Source organism: Mirounga angustirostris, unplaced genomic scaffold (assembly GCF_029215605.1).
Source record: "Mirounga angustirostris isolate CCGP_5_RB_7025 unplaced genomic scaffold, mMirAng1.0.hap1 SCAF_10, whole genome shotgun sequence".
Lineage (NCBI taxonomy): Eukaryota > Metazoa > Chordata > Mammalia > Carnivora > Phocidae > Mirounga > Mirounga angustirostris.
Window position 1 is genome coordinate 107,833,183 of NW_026991718.1, and position 22,420 is coordinate 107,855,602.

Below are 22,420 nucleotides of genomic sequence, written 5' to 3' on the forward strand. Positions count from 1 at the left end.
AGAGGTTGACCCTGGGCCCAAAGGAAGGAAAATGCTCAAGGAATGAGCAAGATGAGTGACGTAGCAGGAAGGAGGAAGGACCGTAGAGATACAGAAAGAGGGGAGAATGCAGGAAGGGAGGGAAGAGAAGTTTTGATCTTCATTCCTAGTCATGCAGTCCAGTCATGGTCAGTTCTGCCATGAAACATGGGAGACACCGAGAAGTGCCCTGTTGGCCGGGACGTACATGGGAGGTTCCAGTGTTCTCTGTATGGGAAGGGACACGGTGCTGTCATAGAGGCTTCGTCTGCCGCGGATTGCCGTGGGAGCACAGTGGGCAAGCCACCAGACAAGGGGGGCCCAGGCAGGAGGTGACTCAGGCTGACGCAGAGCTCCTGCATCTTCGGTATTTTTCTCCCCTCTCTCAGTACCCTTTCCCCTCTTAGGGATTAGAGGGGGGACTTTGGAGAAGGCCCCTGTCCCCCTGTCCCCCTGGCCTGTATCTGCCTTGGTTGTTTTAGCCCAGACTCTCTTCTGAGGTTTGACTTTCCTTTCTTCCTTTCTGAAGTTGGAATGAGCTGTTCAACCTGAGGTATTTCAGATGCTGAGAAAATTGGTCCCATTGCCCAGACAGGTGTAGTCACTTAGAGGTGGGGCTGTCCCTGCAGACACCTGATGCTTTGGTCCGGTTCCCAGCACTCTCCGCACCCCTGCCCCCACCTCCCACACAGGCATCAAAGTACTTGGTCACCTGGACTGAAAGGTGTCTAGTAAAGGAAGAGTCACAGCCAAAGGAGCTAAGTGGTCTTTAACTTGGACTGAGTATCCTGAATCAGGTTCAGGAAACTCACTTTTGGAAATGTTTATATTACAGATGTCTCTAGAAGAAGTATTCCCTGGTCAAATAGGATCGGGAAACCCTGCGTGTGTCATGCCTTTCTTGACGATCCTCAGTGCTCTTAAGCTTGTGAGCAGCTCTGCAAGTCCTGGGCAAGAACATTGTGTTCCCCGCCTAGAACACCTAATAGTGTTGTAGAGTGGAGCGTCGGGCTGTAGGCAACCTATTTTGGCAAACATTGAGCAGAGACGGGAAACTTGGGAAGGAAAGTAGGGAGTGCAGAATAGAAGTGGGACCTGAACAAACAGACCTGGGAGGAAGAGATGTGAACAGTGAGTGCCAGGAATGTCCTGCCAGGGGCTGAAAGAGTGGGGGCTGGGCCCCAAAGGAGGAGTGGGGGACGGGCACTTTCTGGAGGGTTCCCACAGCTCCCACAGACCCTTAACCCTTCCCTAATGATAGTCAAACAATGCTAGACCCTAGAAAAAGATGGGAGACACCCTGTGCATTGAAGTTTGTGTAACTTTAATCCACAGGCTGGAGAGAATTAAAAAAAATAAAAATAAAAAAGGCAGACTGATTATCTTAAGACTATAGATGTAGAATGCCACATAAAATATTGGCAAATCACATCCCAGAAGACAAATCTAGCATGACTAACGAGGGTTTCAAGAATGGTCCCATGCAGCACAATTCATGTCAACAGATTAGAGAAAAAAGATCTCAGATTTTAGCAATTGATGCTAAAAAAGCATTTGAACAAAGAAGATATTCCCAGTTACATAAATAAAACCTCACCTGTGCAGTCCTGGACTCAGGTGAACCGTAAGATAGAAAGGAGAAACGCTGAAGAAGAAAGAGGATTTGGCACAGGGTAGGCAAGTGTACCCAGAACACCAGAGATTCTTCCCATGGGCCGTTTTTTAAAAACAACAGGGGGCTCAGTTCAGATAGGATCAGACAGAAACACGAGGAAGCTTTGCTGTCTCCCCGACCACCTGCTGTCGTCCACAGCACTACCTGACCTGTTTCAGTGGCACCATCGCCGTGCCCTTTCTGCTGGCCGATGCCATGTGTGTGGGGTATGACCAGTGGGCCACCAGCCAGCTCATCGGGACCATTTTCTTCTGCGTGGGAATCACAACCTTGCTGCAGACAACGTTTGGATGCAGGTGAGATTGGGGTGCTGAATCGGGATGCTGAAGCCCCCTGAGGCATGGAGCAAGGCCACTCCCCCAGGGCTGCTTGGAAGGACTGGCTGGAGCTGGCAGGAGGTGGGGCGTCCTAGTGGCCGTGGCCCACCCCCACCCCTGTGTTTCTTTTCTTGGTGGAGGGCTCTGCCCTGTGCAGGCTGGAGACTCAGACTCACTCTCCGCTCCTTCCGGATCCCCGGCGGGCAGGTCTTATTCTCTCCAGGATCCCCTTCCACCCCCCTTCCTTTAGTTCAGACCTGACCGCTCCGCTCGTGCCCACTGGGTTTCCCTGCCTTCAGGGCTGGTCTGCTCTCTACTTTGTGTCCCCCCAGCTGTCTTGCTTACCTTGCATCTTCCTCCGTGCTGCCAGGCTGCAGCCCCACTCCATGTGTAAAATCTGACTGTGCCCACCCTGAGGCTTGTCCCTTGCTGTCTGTCCCGCTGCCTCCCGGGCCCGCCTCTGAGCCCTGCACTTGCCCTGGGCTGAGGTCCTCCCTGAGCCTGCTGTTTCACCCTCCTGTGCTTGTGCTCCCCAGCAACCAGTAAACCCTGCTCATCCTCCCGGCTTGTCCCTCCCCCTCTGGGAAGCATCCCTGTCTCCCCAAGGCTTCCTTCGTTGCCTCCTCTGAATCCCCACACATGCATCTGTGTACAGTCTTCTGATGTGGCTCCTAGTCCACTTTGTCCTTTTTTGTTTTCGTGTCTTTTCCCACTGGATTGTGCTCCCCTCATTGGTGCCAGGGCTCTGGCTGGTTCACCTTGCATCCCCAGCCCCCAGCTTAAATGGGTGTGGAGCTGGCACAGGAAGGAAGAGAACCGTCCTTGCCTGCCTCCTCCTGCAGGCCGCTCATTCCTCTCCTCTCTCCTCTTCCACCCTCATCACAGTACAGCCTCCTGCTTTGCCCCTGGCTCCGCTCACGGCGGGGAGCCTGCTGAGGCAGGACCCTCTGTCCCCAGCAGAAGGGCAGCAGAGTACACTTGGGAGTTCTGTCCCCTGCCCCATTAGAGACAGCCTGAGGAGGGCTCTGCCTTCCTTGCTGGGGGGACAAGAGGGAAAAGCTACAGGAGGCAGCTTGAGAATCTTGGACTATATTCTGAAGAGTCAGAATCCTCAGGCCCTCAAGAGGGCTGCCCTTACTTGGGGACAGGAGAAATACGGGAAGAGCCGTGAGCAGAGTTAAAGTGTTCTGCTTTGCCGCGCAGGCAACGTCCTGGGAAGGGACGGGGCAGCTCCCTGGCGGGTCTGCCAATGAATGGAAGGCTGCGGGGGCTGCCCAGCTCTTGGAGTTGTCCAACCCCAGCCCCTGCAGGACTGCCTGCAGCCACCATTCTGAGCACCTCCCTTACCCCAGAGGGACCATCTCCGTAGAGGATCTGTGAGGGGAGGGGCAGGGTGTCACTGACCTGCAACAGGGAGGGGATGTGTTCTGGGAGTTCCAAGGAGCGCTTGAGATATTTTCTTAGAGCCAGGTAGATAAATTTGGCTGGGAACATCTTTCAGTCTTTTGATAAAGCATTCAAGGTTCTGCATTTCAAGTCCAGAGTGTATTAAAAAGCTTTTGTTGACTGACTCGGAGCCTTACCTTGTACACAGGCCACTGGTTCTCTGAAGAGTGGGGGGGAAATTGTTCTTTTTCTAAACAGCTGACTCACTGGGGAACTCGTAGCACAAACCGTCTGTATACTGGGCAGTGCTTACGATTGAGAATTGCTGGTTGATCTGAAAAGCAGAGGGAATGCATATGTCTTTATTGTGGTAAAATATTCAGTGTGCAGCTATGCCTTGGTCCTGACTGACAGTTGAGCCTGGCAGCGGCAGGCACAGTTGCTTGCTGGTGGCGTAGAGGGGAGGGTGGGGGCCTTTGGGTGAGAACTCTCAGTTACGGGAGGGCACCCATTTAGGACTGTCTTGCCCATTCTCGGGGCACAAGAGACCTAAACAGAACAGCTTGGGTCTGTGCATCCTCATCCCCACTCCCAGCAGTTGAGCTGAGAAAGAACAGGAGAGGACTTTTGAAACACCTGCTGGGATCTCTTGGGAACCCAACATGCAGAGCTGCAGTGTGTATGCACGTGCAAACATGCAATACGAGGGCGTGTCTGCATGCTGTGCCCAAGGGGCTTGGTGAGTGTAGCTTTCTTTGCTCTGTTTCACCGGGGGGGCGGGGGGGGAGGTGTCAGGAAAGCCCTACCCATGTCCCTGGGTGGTGTGAGAAACCGTGGGTCTCATCCTCACTGCAGTGTGGCCGTGTGCCTAGCTGTAAATTGGGAGGTGGGTGTCACGTCTGCCAACCACATTAGTGAATATGTGCTGTTGAGGGGCTTTGGTGTGGTTTTTGTCTTGGGATATGGGTTTTCTATGGTTGTCACAGTGTGCGGTGGTGTCCATACTCTTAACCTAAGAAAAGAAAAGTACGGACCTGTTCCACAGATCCGCAACGAACAGTTCGTGTATGAGGCACTGGGTGACTGGACCCAGTAATGGAGGTTGTTGAGGTGAGCGTGTGCTGTGAAGCATACGGGGCGGCCACCTGCACCTTCGGGGATTTGCGGTGATGTCCCGCGGATTTGAAGGGAGAGTCCCGGGGGAGGTGACAGCATGTGAGATGGGTCTTGAAGACTCAATGGGCTCCTGGTCCAGCAGGGTCAAAGGAGCATTTTCCATCCTGGGAAGGGCAGGGGCAAAGGCAGGAAGTCAGCCTGGGGGGTGAGGGCCCCCCGACCTTGACCAGAGGCCGGGCTGTGGGCCAGTCTCTGATGCATGGGCGTTATCAGCGGGGCAAGGGAACTTGCTGGGGCTCCATTGGCAGGGCACTTGCCTACGGGGTTGCGTCTCGAAAGACATTACTTGGGTGCAGTGTGGAGGGGGTGATGGGCCAGATTCAGGGCATCGGGGATATCCAAGAGAAAGGCAGTGGGGATCCATGCAAGGATTCTGGAGGGGAAATAGGAAGGAGAATATTAGGGTCCCTGTGTGGGATGAGGTAGCTAGCCAGGGGGCAGCCGGGAGAGACAGAGACAGAGTGAGTGTGTGTTTGTGTAGGGGGGAGCATTGAATGATGAATTCAGCTGTAGCCTGCATTCTGGAGGTCCGTCCTTGCTTTTGATCCTAAAATGGAAAGGAAAACATGGGTGTGCCTGTGTGTCTTGATTAAAGAATATGACTGAATGAATTTGAGCAGCTGCCTTTGGGCCTGGGGAGAGTTGGGGGAGCAGCCCACCCCACGATGTCACCCCCTCGGGTTCCTGGCCCTCCTTGTACTGGGTTAACTCTTGCTCTCCTTCTCTGTGCTGACAGCACTTTTTTCTTGCCTGGGATCCTTGCTTTTAGTGCTGTGGATTCCAACTCTGCAAAGCCTCAAGCTGTTATAGATGCATTCTTTTCAGTAAATGATTGTCCTTTGTATATTTGAGGGTCTGCTGAGCACAGGTGAACTGAGATGGTGAGGTGGGTAAGGGGCGTTTCCCCCTCCCTGCTTGGCTGGTCACTCTGGGGTGTGTTTGCTGCACCTCTATATTCGAGTGTCCCATCTCCCCGTGTCCTCTGCATCTCCCCACCCTTCACCCTTTCCACTAGAGCTCTGACTTCTCTCATTCCTGCTCTTCCCCTTCTTCCACTGGGCCCCAAGGGCCAGGTCTCCCCTCTCCAGTGGAACCACCTCCTGTGCCCTTGGCCCATTTCTTGTAGGTTGAGTGAGAGAAGAGCAGAAATCCCAAGAGTGGCCAGAAATCCCAAGACTGCCTCCCCTGCACACCCCCTCCTCCAATATTTCCAGCAGAGCAAGGCGGGTGGTCAGATCTCAGCATGAGGAGCCGTCCATGGTACTCGGACACCTGGCTCCTACTCAGGATGGGGTGGAGGGTGAGCATCCCAGGGTCTGTTCCAGAGGCTCCCCAAGGCGATGCTGCCGGAGCTGGCCGCTTTGCCGGTGCTGGCTCAGATAAGAGTTGGGATGCACATGTCAGGTATTTAATGTGTATGGTTAATTTGGCAGTGCAGTGATGTTGCTTTAATGGATGAATAAACAGTAAAAGTGAAATATTACTGTTTTAAGGAAAACTAACTTAGGATTGCAACTAATAAAGGTAATTGATATATTTTTGAAAAATCAAGTTGTTAGATATTTTAATGATGAACTGTAATCCCGTGGGCAGTCAGAACCTACAGTACTCAGTGTAAAGCATTAGCTGAGAGCATGTGGCAAATAATGGTTTCTTTTCCCTTCACACATGGGGGAGTGCAGCGAGCACAGAAAGTTAGATGGATGTACTCAGCTCTCTGATCTTGGGCAGATGACCTCCCCAGCTCTGTTTCCTTTTGTGAAAATGAGAGGCGGCTCTTCCAAAGGTGACCTGTAGATGACATTTTGCCATTATTGTGCAAATAGATTATTACAAGCTTCCTAAAGTCCGTCTGAGACGTTGTGGAGTATGAGTCCTATGAAAGATCTTTTAGTTCTGCTGGATGCTAATGTGGACCCTCATTAAAGGCTGTGAATGATCATCTTAACAGACTTGTATATTTACTTCCTGATCATGACAGGATCAAAGAAATAGATAAAGCAGTTGGGGCAGCAGGGATGGCCAGAGTGGGACAGTGCAGGCGGGGGGGGGGGGGGTGGCGGCTGATGGAGTCGGGAGCGGGGTGTATTCCCAGTGTCCCAGCTGTAAGGATTGTAGATGGCCTCTGCGTGTGTGTGTTTGCAGTTTAGTGCCCATTTCCTTAGGCTTAGAGCAGAAGGAAGAGTTTCATGTTCAGCTTTCATGATTTCTAGGACCTATTGTCAGACCGTGTGGTGTCTTGAGTTCTGTACATGTCTTTGCCTATTTCCCCCCATGTGCTGAGTACCCAGTGCTCCATTGCACTGGATGCAGTGGCTGCATGGGCCCTTCACTTTGAGAAAGCCGGGAGGACCACAGGTCTAAAGCAGAAGACGGAGGAAAGTGTCAACGTCCCTGACCGGGCTGTGACCAGGTTGTCCCTCCTCCTCATTTCACACAGGCACCCTGGTGAAGAGTGGTGCGCTGTTCCTGGAAACCGGTTTCATGCTATTAAAATAACCAAAATTGGTTGGGAACCAGTGGAGGTGAAGCAGATGCGCGCCTTTGCATGAGCTCCAGTGCCAGCTTTAGGGTGCCACACAGGGAAGGCTCCTTTGGGGGCGTGTCGCCCCAGGCGGGGCTGGCTGAGGCCACTGCATGTGTGCTGCAGACCCTCCTCCGAGCTTCCCTGTACACCTCCCCGTGCAGGGAGTGCTTTCCTTGCCTCCGGGGACCATGACTGTTTGGAAGTGCCGGTCGTGGGTCTCAGCACCTGACGCCAGGTGACTCCTGTGGCTTGAGTGCTTCCCAGAGCCTCTGCCTGCTGGGGGCGGCATTCCGCTGCCTCCCTCCTCCCCACCCTGCCTTTTCCTTCTTCCTCCTGCCCTTTGACCTTGACCCCTTGCACTTCGCTTTCGACAAGGCCTTCATTGTTGAGTTCCCTCAGGTGGGGTTTCAACAGTTCTCATTTTGGTTAGTTTGTGATGTCAATCCCGGGAACTCCTCAGGCTTGTTCCAAGAATTAATGCAGAGCTTTGAAATCCCGAGAGATCAGGGCAAGTTTGTTCAGATCCGCACCCCCCCCCCCATGTTAGCCAGCTGGCCGCGCTCAGCTGATGCATCACCTTGGCTGCTGCCGCCTCCTAAAACAGAGGCCAAGTCTCGGTACGGCGCTGAGCTTCCCAGAGTCCTCACCCCTCACCCCGGGTGTCACTGCAGAGCTGGGGGTGAAGGAGGACCCTTGAACCCTGCCCCTCACGTGCCACACCGACCTACCCCGAGGTGTGGCAGGTGCTGTGTTTCGGGGTTACCTCAAGAGGCGCCTGGGGCAGAAGACTGGGAGGCCTCACTCTGAGCTTTCCCACAAAAGAAGACTGCAGGTGGACTGGCCCCTTCCCAGAGGAGCCCCTCCAGTCCTTCACAGGCCTGCTGCAGGCATGCAGAGCCTTTCTTTGCTGAGAAATGGTAGGGACTGGGTCAAGAGCATCCTACTAACTGGTGCAGCAGCCTGTTCTTTAACCAGATTGTCTGTCCTGAAGAGGGCGCTGCCCTGTCTCTCACCTCCCTGAGTTCTTGGGGCCTGTATATGATATGTGCTCACTGAGTGCAGGGGTGGCCGCAGGATACCTCCAGCTCTCAGGTCTGGGGCTTGGAACTCTTAACTGTTCATAAAACTTACAGGGGTGGAGCGAAGCAGTGATTAGATTGGGGATGGCAGGGGATTGGGATGTCTCCCGCATTGTTTCCATATATGTATTTGTGGTGTACGTGCAGTTTTTTGAACCACTTGAAAGTAAAGCTGTAGATAGCATGCCAGCTCATCCATAAACACTCTCCTAGGACTGAGGGTCCCCTGTGTGACCATTTACCACACCCAAGAGCACTGTCGTTCCACTGTACCATCTAAAATGCAGGCTATTTAATTTCTCAGGTTGTCCCTAAAATATCTTCCATATCTCCCTGATCCCAGATGCAGTTCAGGTCATGTGGCACATTTGTTTATTGTGTCTCTCTGGTCTCTTATAATAAGCTGTCCTCCCATTTTTCCTCCATAGGGTTGTCTTCCTAAAGCACCCAGGCCAGTTGTCTGTTGAGCATCCAGTGGTCTGAATTTGTTGGATTGTGTCTTTGAGGTGGTATTTGATTTTTTACACAATCCCCCTTCTGTATTGTAAACTGGGGGATGGGGCCAGAGGCATGGTTGATTCAGGGTGAACATGTTTGCCAAAATGACTGTGCGGGTGACAGTCATATTCTGTCACGTGAAGCAGGCATGTAGTAGCAGGTTGCAGGGTTTTCCCCTAAATAAAAAAAAATGACTATCCATTTAATTCAAATTTTGGGTAGCAGGTTACAGAACTGGGAGCCAATGAGAACTTGAAGGTAATGACCTTGGAGGGAGCTTTGCCTCGGTCCCCTAGCCAGCTGTATTGGGGAGCTTTGGCCTCAGAGCAGGCCTCACTCCTGTTCCGCTGTTTTCCAGTCTTGTGACTTTGGACAAGCTGCCTCGTCTCTCAAAGCCCCCTTCCCTCATCTGTAAAATGGTAATTAATAATGGTGAAATTGTTAGCTTCAAATGAGATAATGCCTGGAACCTGTCCACACCTGCCTGTTTGCTTTCATTATTTTAGTGGGCCTTTTGGAAGGGGAAGGAGGCAGGCGGGTACAGGTAAAGTGGGAGGTGGGGGTGGGGTGCAGTGGGCAAGGGCTAGGCTGTCTGGCTGAGCAGCATGTCCTTGATGCATATAGCAGTTGGTTGAGTGCACTCCTCGGCCACACGACCAGCATCCGCTGGCCAGGATGGGCCCCTGAATCTGTCTCAGGCCATCAGAAAATGGTTAGGGCACTTCATCCACTCCCCCTGCGCCCTGGGCACCTGCCACCTCTCCGCTGAGGCTGCCCTAGTTTAGCTCCTTCAACACTGGCTTTTCCAGGTGATTTCCCCTTCAGTTGACATGCTGTTTCTCTGTGAGGATTTCCGATGCTCCCAGAATCTAGGAGGCAGGCAGAATCCTCTTAGTACATGTGGGGTTAACAAGTTCAGTTCTCCACTGAAGTGTTTTAGGCTAACAGACTCTTGACTGGAAGTAGTTGATACTATCATGCTTCGCAAAGAGAAGGTATCAAAATTGTATCCAACTAGCCCTCCTAAATTCCTGCGCTCTGTCTGGACAAAGCCTCGGGCTGTGAGCTGTGGCTTGGGAGGGATGCTAGTTGGCTGCTTCCCACCAAGGAGCTCCAGGACTCTGTAATTGGAAGTGCTGACTGGAGTAGTTCATCTGATTTTGGCATTTGCCTGTGAAACAAGAATAGCGTAAACTTTGAAGATAAAAGGTCACACTTGCCTTTAGTGAGGAATTTTTTTTAATCAACTCAATGGATTAGAGATTCAAATGCATAGAATCATATATATATATAGTTACATAAGTATTAGAATGAAACAAGGGTAAATTCCTTTATAACCTAGAAGTAGGGAAAGACTTTTATATTAGGACTCAAGCCCCAGAAACAAAAGGATAATAAATTTGATGACATTAAATATAAAAATTTTTAAACTTTACTTTGTAAAAATATACCATAAAAATGGCAGACTGGAGAAAATATTTGTAATATATCACAGATAAAGTCCAACATCTCTAATATAGAAAGAACTTTTATTTTTTTATTATTTTTTTTTATTTTTTTAAAGATTTTATTTATTTATTTGAGACAGAGAGAATGAGAGACAGAGAGCATGAGAGGGAGGAGGGTCAGAGGGAGAAGCAGACTCCCCGCCGAGCAGGGAGCCCGATGCGGGACTCGATCCCGGGACTCCAGGATCATGACCTGAGCCGAAGGCAGTCGCTTAACCAACTGAGCCACCCAGGCGCCCTAGAAAGAACTTTTAAAGGTCAAAGTATTTTTTAAGAGATACCAAAAATTATGTAGGCAGAAGACATGAACAGATCACAGAAAAGTCCTTCTCTGTATGTAAGAATAAGTCAGTTTATAATAATAACAGAATATAAACTAAAACTACCCTGAGATACCACTTCTCACCTTTGTCAGATTCACAAAAAATAAAAATTTTGATGAGCCACTCTGATGGCAAGACTATAGGAGAACAGGCATTCTTATACATTGCTGTCAGGAGTGAAAATAGTTCAACTCTTATAAAGCAGAATTTTACAATATCTAGAGTACGTATGCATTTACCATTTGATCCAGCAATCCCACTTGTAGAAATTTACTCTGAAGATAGACTCCCACAAGTGCAAAACAAGGCCCAAAAGTTACTTATTGCTATATCATTTGTAATGGCAAAATATTTAACAACTCAAATGCTTGTCTGTAGGAGACTGGCAGCTGTTTGTACATTGCACAGTATAGTCCCATGCAGCCCTGAGAAAGAATGGGGAAGATCTCTGTGATCTGGTATAGAGTAAGTTCCAGGATATGTAGAAAAAAGTTGTAAAAAAGTGTGAGTGCATGCATGAAGGAATAAGGGTAAGTTAGGAATTAAGGAAAGTGGTTAACTATAGGGAGTAGCTAGGAATGGGGCGGAGGGGATGGGATGGGAGTGAGACTTTCCTGGTATATCTCTCTATATAGTTTGATTTTTTTTTTTTAAGATTTTATTTATTTATTTGTCAGAAAGAGAGAGCACAAGCAGCAGGCAGAGGGAGAAGCAGGCTCCCCACCAAGCAGGGAGCCTGATGTGGGACTTGACCTGGGATCATGACCTGAGCCGAAGGCAGATGCTTAACCAACTGAGCCACCCACACGCCCCTATATGGTTTGATTTTTAAACTGTACAAATGTTCAGCATACTCAAAACAAATCTAAATGGATGAAGAAAAGCAAATCCTAAAATTGAATTACAGAAACATGTGAGCCTAACTATATGTCAAATTGCTAACCACAAAGAAAAGAATTCATTCACAGACTTCAGAACACAGTACTTTATATGCCCTGAATGGGATGTATTTTAAGGACAAAGTAGAAATCTTAATAGTCTTTTTTTTTTTTAAGAGTTTATTTATTTATTTGACAGAGCGCACACAAGCAGGTGGAGAAGCAGGCTCCCCGCTAAACAGGGAGCCTGACTCGGGGTTCAATTCCAGGACCCTGAGATCATGATCTGAGCTGAAGGCAGACGCTTAACCAAATGAGCCACCCAGGTGCCCCCAAATCTTAATAGTCTTAATAATTTTAGTAGTCTTGTTAGTAGTGATTTTGGTTATAGGATAAAGCAAATGAATAGTATGTTGATGATGATGAAAATCAGGGCACTCAGTATAGAAAAAGGAGAGATACAAGTATGGAAAGAAAGGTAATCCAGGGGTACTGGGCTGAACTACAGGTGTCATTGTGACCCCACGATTCAAAAATGAATCCTAGCTCTGTTCACTAACTAAATGCCACATCAGTAACTGAGCCCACCTGGTGTTCCATCTTGGTTTCTAAATCCAATTCTCCATTAAAATGAACTGGACTTCCTGGAGTAGTAGTTGACTCCAGGGCTAGGACTGAGAAAAGTGCATGTTGACCCTGGAGCATTTTGTGCCGGAAAGCAAAGACCTGCTCAAAGAATAAAGGGGGGGGGGGGGGGAGTCATGTCATAAAGAAGGAGAACTTGCTTGAACAGGCTGCTTTGGGCAAGTTTTGGACAGTTTATTAAGAAGAATAGTCATAGAAGTGAATTACAAAACTAAATAAAAAAGGAATTCATGCATCTACAGTGATGTTCAAAAAAGAAAAAGAGGGAGATAAAGTTGAACAAAAGGGCAAGCTCTTCTTTACAAAAGGCCACTAATTAAATGTGGATAGAATGATCAAATGGAAAAATATAGTTTTTAAACCTACTATGTAAGAAATGTTAATAAGCTAGTGGGACTATAATATTCACGTAGTCTAAGAATCACCCTATAGATAATTTATTAATTACAAAAGGAAAAAGGTCCTTTTTATATGGAGAGTTCCAGCAGTCACTGCCCTAACCGAGCTTTCCCACCTCTTGGGACAACCGGGCAGGCCTCCTTCCTGATGGGATGCTCTAAGAAGTGCATGACACCTGAGCAGTGTTGTTGCCAGAAGTGTTTAGCCTGGGTCTAAACATGACACAAGACAACCAAATGCAATATAGGAACTCTTGATTGGATTTGGGGGAGCAGGAGTAGATATGAGCACTTTTATAAATAATTAAATAAATTTAAATATGGCCTGAATAGTAGATAACGTTAAATTAATGTCATCCTTGGGTATGATATGGGAGAGTGATGATGTAGGAGGGTGTGTTTATTCTTAGGAGATTCAGGCTACTTTCTAGATAGTTCAGCTGATAGAACATACATATGGGAAACAATCGGAAAATGTTACCAATTAAGAGTTTCCTTTGACAAACTGTGTTTTGCTTTTCCTTAAGGGAATTAGGATACACATTCCTGATGGCAGATTCAATTTTAAAACTATAGCTCCTTGAAATGAAATCTGTTCTATGTTTCTTAAGAGATTATTTTAAAATTGTGCTGCCATTTAGACTCAAGTATATATTTATTTGACAGCGAAAAGTTTTGCATGAACTGAATTGTTTTCTTGGTAGATCGAGGAAGCCAGGCACGCAGTGCACTTTCTGTGTTGACGAACTGTTTGTTTTACTCATTTTCATTAAATGATTCAGTTCTGGGGAGATAACATTTCCTACCTTCAGGTGCTGCTTGTAGGAGCCCACCCACCCTTTTAAACTTTTTAAAGACATTTCTCCCAATGATACCAGGGAGGATTGCTAGCCCCCGGGACCTGGGGGAGTTGTCTGGTTTTGTCTGGAAAATTCATGCACATTTGACTCTGTGTCCTCTCTACCCAGTGCTTTTAATCTTTACCCCCGACCCCCCAAAAAAAGTCCTTTCCCTGATTTGCAGTTAAAATCAACATGGCAGAAAGACTTCTTATTTCTAGTCTAATAAAATTCTTCTTGAAGAATAGCATTTGTAAATAGTGCCTTTAATTCATTCATTAATTGCTAAGTGGAAGTTGGTGCCGGGGACACAGTGGTGATGGGTGAACGGCCCAGCGTCCGGCAGGGCAGTTCTGGCCCCGTGGGGCGAGGGGCAGGTCCACATGCCGGGAACTGGGCACAGATGGCTCAGGTGCTACCAAGGGAGCCCGTAGAGGCCGAGGTGCGCGCGCAGACCTGCCCTGGGCTGGCCGGTCACTGGAGCCGACACGGCAGCATGAGCAGCAGAGACTCACCAACCACGGAGTCAGGCCACAGCCTGTCGGAGTGCCTGCAGAGGATGTTTTGGGGTTAAGGTCACCTTCCCCAGTTCCCCCAAAGCGGTCCTTTCTGAGCAGGATTGCCCTTGCCTCCTGACCCAGGGTGGGGCGTTTGCCCTTGGGCCGCCCTGACCTTCACTTTATTGGCCCCCACCCACAGTCAGGTCCCTGCTGTTCTTGGAGGATTCCTGGGGCTACTGTGTGGCTCTGGTTTGTGCCTGCTCTTCTCTCTGCCTGGACTCTTCTTCGTAGCCCCTCCCATGTGCGGTGAAGTGCTTCTGGCCCTTTAGTTTAGGTCGGGGACTGCTCCTACAGACGTCCCCGGCTTCATGTGTGGCCCTGACTAGCTGTGTCCTTCACATGGCAGAAACTCCACGGCAGCCTGGGGGTCGTTTTTTCCGTCGTCGTAAAAGGGTAAATCCTTTCACTGGCACGGGGGTAGTCTGTCTTTGTGGAGCCTGGTGCCTCAGCTTCACCCAGAAATGATTGTTCGAAATGCAGATTGGAGGCCTTATCCGAGACTCTGATGAACCAGGCCTGGGTGAGATGCAGCACCCCCGGGATCCTAAAGCACCTTCCTGGCAACTTGTAGGGTGACTTGCAGAAATCATGGCCAGAAAGTCCTGAGTTGTAGGGAAACACGTTTTGAATCTGAAGAAGGAGATCCTGGAGTGTTTTCTGGAGGAGGTGGTATTTTCTCTGTGCCTTAAATGAAGAACAAAAATTGAATGTTGAAAGTGAGTTGATGCCTGAGAAGAGCAAAGGCTCAGAGGCAAGAAGCTGGAGTGCAGGTCTGTGAAGGGGCTGGTGAGGAGGAGCCTGGGACCCAGGGCTCTGGTCTCCTGGGTTTGGAGGAGGAAATGGGATGCCTCCAGCAGAGTTTTAAAGAAACTCTGGGCTTAGGTTAGATTTTTCTCCATCCTGAGGCTAGAGCCCGACATGGGAATGTGTCACCATAAAGGTGCCTGTCTGCTCAGATCTCTTCCTCCTAACATCTGGTGACACTATGAACCTTAAAAACTTATTTGCAAAAAACCCACCACCTCTTCCCATGTTTCAGATAATTTCCCTATACCCTGGGGCGGCAAAGTTTTTCTGTAAAGGGACAAGCAGTAAACATTTTGGGCTCTGTGGTCTCTGTCATGACTACTAGACTCCACCATTGTAGCCCCAAAGCCGCTGCAGACAGCGGGCAAATAAATGGGAGTGGCTATGTCCCAGTAAAACCTTCCTCACAAAGACGAGTTGTTTGCCAGATTGGGTTCACGGGCCAGTTTGCCAGCCGTGGTGTAAAGAAAGGCAGTTTGATTCGTTTCTTCCAGCCGTCAGGACAAAGTAAAAGAGCAGGCAGTCCTGCCTGCGTGGGGAGCCCAGGGACCCGAGGTGGTGATGGGTGTGTGACCGAAGTGCAGAGATGAGCCCTGTGCAGACAGACGATCGCTGTCTGCTGGGGAAGGGCTTCAGAAAGCCCCTTCAGCAGCTGAGAATATCTAGTGCTTTATCCTCCTCCATCTTTTTCTCGGAAAATTGGCTTTGTATTTAGGGAAGTTCTTGTTTGATGAAATAATATGCTCTTGTCACAGCTTTCCCTAACAATCTTTTTGTTAAGCCGCTGATTGTCGCTGCCAGTGTGGAGACCACCCTTAACTGCTGGGGCGCTTCTGCTGCTGACTCCCAGCGGCCGCCGTCCTTCCGCTGGTGCTGCGTGGGGCGGGCATTGTATGTGGGCTGAACCGTGAACGTGTGAGCATCCTGGGAGCCTGGGGCAGCACATGTGGGGATTTTCTATTACCCCCCACTTTCCAAAAGAATGCAGGGTCCTGGTTGCTCGAAATAAGGGAGCTTCTTTGCAGCTGTGTTCTCAGGACCTTTGGTCATGTTTAAGCCATAAAATGTTTGTCCTGACAGGTGTCCAGGTGATGGTCAGGTCCAGACGAGGTCAGGAATAGTTCATGTCCCCAGGAGTGGAACCCAGAGCCAGTCTTCACTTTCCTGTCCAGCGAGTCAACCAGTGCAGTGCAGTGTCGATTTCACTATTCCTAGGACAGGTCTCTAAATGCAGTCCACATTAAGTGGCCCGGGGATGTGTTGCTGGAAATTTGAAACGATAGTAAAGCCGATGTTATTTGGGCCATTTGAGATGGCATCCATTCTTGATTAGATGTTGACCTCCCTTTGCCCTTTTAGGGCATTTCTGAAAAGTTACCAAATCAAACCGTGTTTTCCTTTAATATACATTCCTGCTTCAGGTGACCTTCACTCCCACTTTTGATGGTCCTGTGCTCTGGGCCCCTCCAACAGGTAATTATAGATGGATGGTTGGTGGAGGGCGTGCCCATGTGAGTGACGGCCAGCAACGCATCTGGTCTGTACCGTGCAGCCCACCTCTATACCCTAGAGCTAGCATCCTGCCTACTCTCAGTTGATTTCATTGCATGATTAAAACAGGCAGGAGAACAAGAGAATCTTGAGGCCCATGTCTGGCGCAGAGAGGTGTGTGCCGGCTCTGGGCTTGTAACGTGGCTACGTACCCTTCAGCCAGAGCCACCTTCTCTCAGCCCATTTCCTGTTCCAGTCGGGGCAGGACGTGCTGTCAGAGCGCAGAGAGGCACGTGCCGGGTGCCCGTCTGCTGGCCAGGACACTGATACAAGGCTGCTGGGGAGTATTTCAGAATGATCTGGACATCTGGGAGTTCCCTGCCTTGCCAACAGAAGGAGTCATTTTTATATTCCACCCTGAAAATGTTAAAAATAGCAATCAAGTTCTTAAGTTAGCCTGTAAAGCTACCTTCATACAACTGTAGCTGAAGTGCTGTACACATTCAAAAATCTTTTCAATTTCAGTAGCTCAGGTGTTCAAAAAGTCAACATAGAGTATCTAAAATGTAATTGAATGGTGGCGTTTGAGGACTGTAGGCAGGAGATTAAACAGAGTCCACATGCTTTCTGGGTTCTTTAAAAATAAGGTTTAGAACGCTCTCTGAGTATTTTCTATGATTAAGCAGTGTATTATATATGCTGTTGATTTGTAACTTACAGTTTTGTTTTCCTCAATAACTCTAGATCACTAACATGATTATGGCGCTTATCCTCTAGGATTTAGGACAGTTTTTGATTTACAAAATGGAATGACAGGGGGAGATAGATATTTTTTTTCTTTGATAACCAATAAGGATGTGAAATGGAGGAGGAGGAGGGTGGTAAATTGGAAGACACACTGGTGTTTAAGAAGGAGCTCACAAGCTCAGCAGGAAAGCGAGACTCCTGAACGCCCGACATCCCCCACCCCCGAGGGGAAAGGTGGTGATGGCAGGGCCTGGTGTTGGGGTTTGGGCGCTGACCACAGGGCAACCACAGGGCTCCCCTGGGCCCCATGCAGGGCTGTGTGTGGGGAGCAGCAGGAGGGGAGGACAGAGAAGCCGGCGGCCCTCGCCGCATGTGGAGGAGATCTGTGTGGACCGGGGCTCTTTCTCCTGAGCGTGCCTGCAATTACTCATGTGCTGTGTGTCTATGGAAAAGACTGTTAAGCTGTCAAATCGTGAACTACCTCGGTAGTTCCTGATGCCGTGATCATGGTTTTGGTCTCGTTTCTTTTAGGTTACCCCTGTTTCAGGCCAGTGCTTTTGCATTTCTGGCCCCTGCTCGAGCCATCCTGTCTTTAGATAAATGGAAATGTAACACCACAGGTAACTGCAGTTATTTCCACGTACGTCATTGGGGTCCCTTAGCGCAGGTGATAGAAGGGAGGCCTGGATGTGCTGCCCACGGCAGCCTTAAATCCTTTCTGGAATCGGGCACAGAACACACAAACCAACAAACTGCTTAGAACACTCCAGTCTGTGGATCGTGTTTCTGTCTCTCTCTCTCTCCCCACTCGTTCCTCCCTAACCCCAGAGCAAGTAAGGACCAGAAAGGACCTCATTTCTCTATGCTAATGAAATTGATAAATACGGGAATGGACTAGAACAACATTTGTGCTATTTTTCTGCCTCTTTCTTTCAGTGGACTTTATGAACCACCAGTAATCACTCTCTTTGCTGCATCAGCATCCCTTCTCTGAACCATCTCTGCTTTTGAAGGATCTGGCTGCTTTGGTTTTCTGCAAATGACTTTTACTCCCCCCCCCCCCCAACCCCCGCCCATTTAGTGATCACAGAGATCCTTAAATAACCCGATAAGGTCAGGAAAAAATCAGATAGGGGGTTTGAGAAAATCAGATAGACCTGTTGTACTCTCAAAATACTGTTACACTTTTCGGTTCTAGGAGCAAAGTTTTCCAACCTTCGTTTCCTTCCTTGCTCCTAGGAGTTAGTTTGTGACCACTGATTTGATTTAGGAACTGGAAAAGGCCCTCTGTTTTCTCTAGGTTTTAAAAACCTCAATCAGCAACCTTGCTCTCAGGCATTTCAGTTAGCTTAGCTGCTTGCAAAGGTTGGTCTTTGTGTGAGTCTGGCACTAGCAATGTGCATCCCCAGTTCAGTCAGCTTTTGACACACTGGGAGCTCTCAGTCGATGAATAAATTTGGTTACATTAGCACTGGGGATTCCACCTTTCAGTATGGTAAGCCATACTGTTGTAACTTGAATTTTAGGGATGGGTATTTTATACAAATATACTTAAAATAGGGAAGAAATTTCTCCTTACAAAGAGTAAAATGAATATATCCTGTGAAACATCAGTGTCACTCCAAAAAAATTTCTCTGTTTTTGTTTTCAAGATGTTTCAGTGTCCAATGGAACCACAGAGCTGCTACACACAGAGCACATCTGGTACCCCCGGATACGTGAGGTAAAAGATGAGCATTGTCTGCTTGGGACTTCTTTGTGTTTCTTCCCTGCTTCACTGTTGGCTGTGCCCAAGAAATTGTATTTACTTGCGCTAAGCCCTCCTTTTCCTTTTCAACTTCTGACATGTTTATTTGTGTTGTGAAACTAAACTTAGATTGACATCACCGTAAGTAAAGCATGCAGAAATGCTTTGTGCAACCAGACAGTGTTGTTTCTTGCCCTTCATCTCCCCCCCCCCCCCCCCACCCAGGGCATAGACCAGACTTACACCCTCCAGCATAACTGGCCCGTTACCAGCTCCCTTGTAAGGAGCGACAGAGTCTGGCCTATGGGCAGCAGAACTCTTCATTCCTGCCTGCGTTTGCCCATGTGTGTGGGAAGAATTAAAGCTACTTGTCTGCTCTGGTGCACTTGAACAGAACAGGGCACTGGAGTCCTCAGCCGTGAAGAATGGCTGACCGTTTATCCAGATCTTCCCAGACCTGGAAGATCTTTCACCATTAGTTCAGAATGGGCGCAGATACAGCCGTTCGCCACAGTAGAAGCGTTCCTTTAGAATTTGTGTCAATAGCACTTCCTTCTAAATGTCCCTCAGGGACTCACTCTAGAATCTGTGATGGAGTGTTCCTCTGAGGCTGGCTTTGAATGTCCTGTGTCTTGAGCGGGAATGATAAATCTCTCCCTTACCTGTGGAGAGGAAGGTTGGCTGTGCATCCGTCGGTGCCCATTTCTCTAACGCTCCTATGTCAACCATGTCGTTCATAGGTTGGCTAGACACCCCACTCACCCGCTGGTTTCTTTTGAGGCCTTGGGAATTTTCCAGCTGTGTCATGCCTGTTAGGTAGTAATTCGTTGCTTGGCAGAACTGTCCGGTGTGGTTGCAGGTGACATTTGGAGTCTACGATCTACTAAGCTCACTCTCCTGTCTGTGCCCTCTCTCGCTCCAGATCCAGGGTGCCATCATCATGTCCTCACTGATAGAAGTGGTCATCGGCCTCCTCGGCCTGCCCGGGGCTCTGCTGAAATACATCGGGCCCCTGACCATTACGCCCACGGTGGCCCTCATCGGGCTGTCTGGCTTCCAGGCGGCAGGAGAGAGAGCGGGGAAGCACTGGGGCATCGCCATGCTGTGAGTGCTCTAGACCACTTAGCATGCACCTTCCCTTCCCACACCTAGCGGCAGCCTCGTGGCGTATTTTGAGCATTTACACAGACCTTAGGAGATAGGTTTTTTGTTTTGTTTTAAGTAAGAATAATCTGACAGTTTAAACTTGACTTGTTTCTTGCCAGAAAGTTATTGAAGGGTTTAAGACCCAGAGGTTGGGAAGTGACATGCAGTCAAGGTATTCCAAAGACCTGTTTGGCAGTGATGTGTAGAGGGAGGGTTGTAAGGTTTCACGCTTTAGGAAGGGGGTGTGAGATGGTGATGCCATTAGTTTTTAACTTCTGAGGTCATGCCAAATCTCTTGCACATGAGTGGAGATACCAAGAAGCCAATCCTTTAGATGAGAATCAAAGAAACCTTCCAGGTTGGCAGGAGACAGGACGCTGCAGGAGGGTGTGTTGGCACTGAAGGAGACCTGACTCCCCAGGCTCCTGTCAACACCTGCGGGGAGGCCGTGGCCCCTGCTGGAGTCCTGCCAGTCATGGCTGGTCCTTCCGCGTGGAAGTGCAAGTCAGTTAAAGATGTCATTTACCCCTCGATGTGTTGTCAGTAAAGACATCCGGGACTTTGATAATATTATAAGATTGATTATTAGAGCCATAGAACTCTGTATACCACAAATAGAACCCGCATTTGTTTTGTGTGCCTGGAGAGCACATGTAAGAGTTGATATTGTCATAGGGAAATGGTGCAAAACCTGGAATTTTGCCAACCAGTGAAATTTCTAAAATAAATAATAGAAGGCAATTCCCAGTTGTTTTTGTCTTATGAAGTCTTCTGTCATTATTAAACAGCATGTGGCACTTCTTGAGCCTCTGCATTAGTAGTGCTTTACCAAACACTCGTATACATCATAAGTTAAGGTAAGTACCAGTGTTATCCCCATTTAACAGCAAAAGAAGCAGAGGAACAAGATGCAAAGTTCGTTGCCTAGGCTCACACAGCTAGTAAGTGGCTGGGATGGTTTTCAGAACCCAAATAGTCTGACCAGAATTTACCCTGTAACACTTAATCCTGCCTCTCTGTGTTGGAATCAGTAAAGCGCATCCTTGCGAAATTATAATCCATCTGTCCTTACAAATTAAGGTATGTGAAAATGTCCAGGATTGTTCTTAATTTTCTCATTTCACTGAAGGTTGGTCAGTATTGCCCACACCAGCATGGGTGTGGAGAAGGGCATGGAAGAATGTTCAGTGAAATGCAGTAAGTTCTAAGAAGGAGAAGATGTAATTACCATCAGACAGTAAAATTAAAAACCAACAGCGAGAGGGTGAGCAAAACCCCAGACCGCTTAAAAGCTGGAAAGCACTGTTATAAATCACTCCTAGTCAGAGGGGAAATTGAAACTTCACAATTACTGATAATTTAGAAGATGATGGTGAGAACCGACCAGTCCCATAGAGTAGTCAGAATTGTTCTCAAAAAAACGCACCATCTTGGGGCACCTGGGTGGCTCCTTCGGTTAAGTCTGCTCATCCATCTCCCTCTGCTCTCCCTTCACCACTCTCTCACTCTCGCAAATAAATTAAAAAATCTTTTTAAAAAACCCGCACAATCTTAAAGGCAAAGTACATGAAGAGCTTATCTCTAGAAACTAGAAAAATAGGACAAAAATGAACCTAACGGAGGCAGGGGACCAAAAATTAATACTGATACAAAAATGGGGAAGAAATAGAAGTGAAAAATCCCAACATTGGTTCTTTGGAAAATAACATGTGGACACAATTCTGGCAAGGCTAACTGAGCAGAGAAGGGAGTGAATGCACAAATGGAGGATAAAGCCTTAGGTCCAGGGAGGAAGAGTTCTAGCTATGCTCCCTGTCCCCACCTTTAAAAACAACAGCAAATCAGTAAAATGGGTGGTTTCCAGAAAAGCATAAAAACCAAAACAGACTTCTCCTCACCCTGATCGCTAAATGTCGGGGTTCCTCAGAACATGGTTCTGGACCGCCTCCCTGCCAAATGCTTTTTCCCTGGGGGACCCTGTCTAGGACGACCCCAGCAAGTCTCTGTTATGCTGGTGACTTCCATAGAAGCCTGCAGCCCAGACCTCTGGACACCAGACTTAAACTCTAAGCCCCAGCCTGCACCCTCCAGGTGTTGTGACACAGGACACCTCAAACTTCACAGGGAGAAAGTGTCAAGCTTTTGACTCCCTCCCTCCCCAAACCAGTACCCCCTCCTGCCATCTTGCTCTCAGCCAGGGCCACGACACACACCCAGCTGATGAAGCCAGAAGCCCTGCAGTTGTCCCTGATCCTTTGCTTTCTCTCTTTCCCCACGTGCATACCATCTTTCTGCCTCACCTCCCTGGCCAATCCCACCACTCGACAGTCCTCACCCTTGGTCATTGCTTCCAAACTGGTCTTCAGCTTCTCTCCTGCTCCCTTCCTGCCCTGTGAAGTGCTTGGCCACTCTCTGCTCCGTTCTCTTCCTTTTGAAACTCTAATTGGACACAAGCTAGAATTTCGGAAGCTTTACAGGTCTTTTTGTTGTCTGTGTCTGAAACCTCCCTCACTGTCCCTCGTTCTATTTACATCTTGCGCCTGGGCACTTGGGGCCTTTTCACTCCGGAATCTCAGGTGTTTGGGGGGTGGGGTGGTAAATGATCTTGAATTATTTCATGGATGCCTTCCTCCCCTCCGTTCCTGCTTGTCCCTT

General features: G+C 48.7%; 1 protein-coding gene across 6 annotated transcripts in view; it reads left to right on the forward strand.

The window, feature by feature from the left end:
- SLC23A2 (solute carrier family 23 member 2) overlaps positions 1 to 22,420 on the forward strand; it is a 146,330-nt gene that overhangs the window by 94,417 nt on the left and 29,493 nt on the right. For all 6 annotated transcript variants that reach the window (XM_064572853.1, XM_064572851.1, XM_064572855.1 and 3 more), the window contains 4 exons: positions 1,832 to 1,989; positions 17,404 to 17,492; positions 18,525 to 18,595; positions 19,542 to 19,723. In XM_064572853.1, the coding sequence (XP_064428923.1) occupies positions 1,832 to 1,989; positions 17,404 to 17,492; positions 18,525 to 18,595; positions 19,542 to 19,723 (500 nt within the window). The remainder of the gene's footprint in view (positions 1 to 1,831; positions 1,990 to 17,403; positions 17,493 to 18,524; positions 18,596 to 19,541; positions 19,724 to 22,420) is intronic.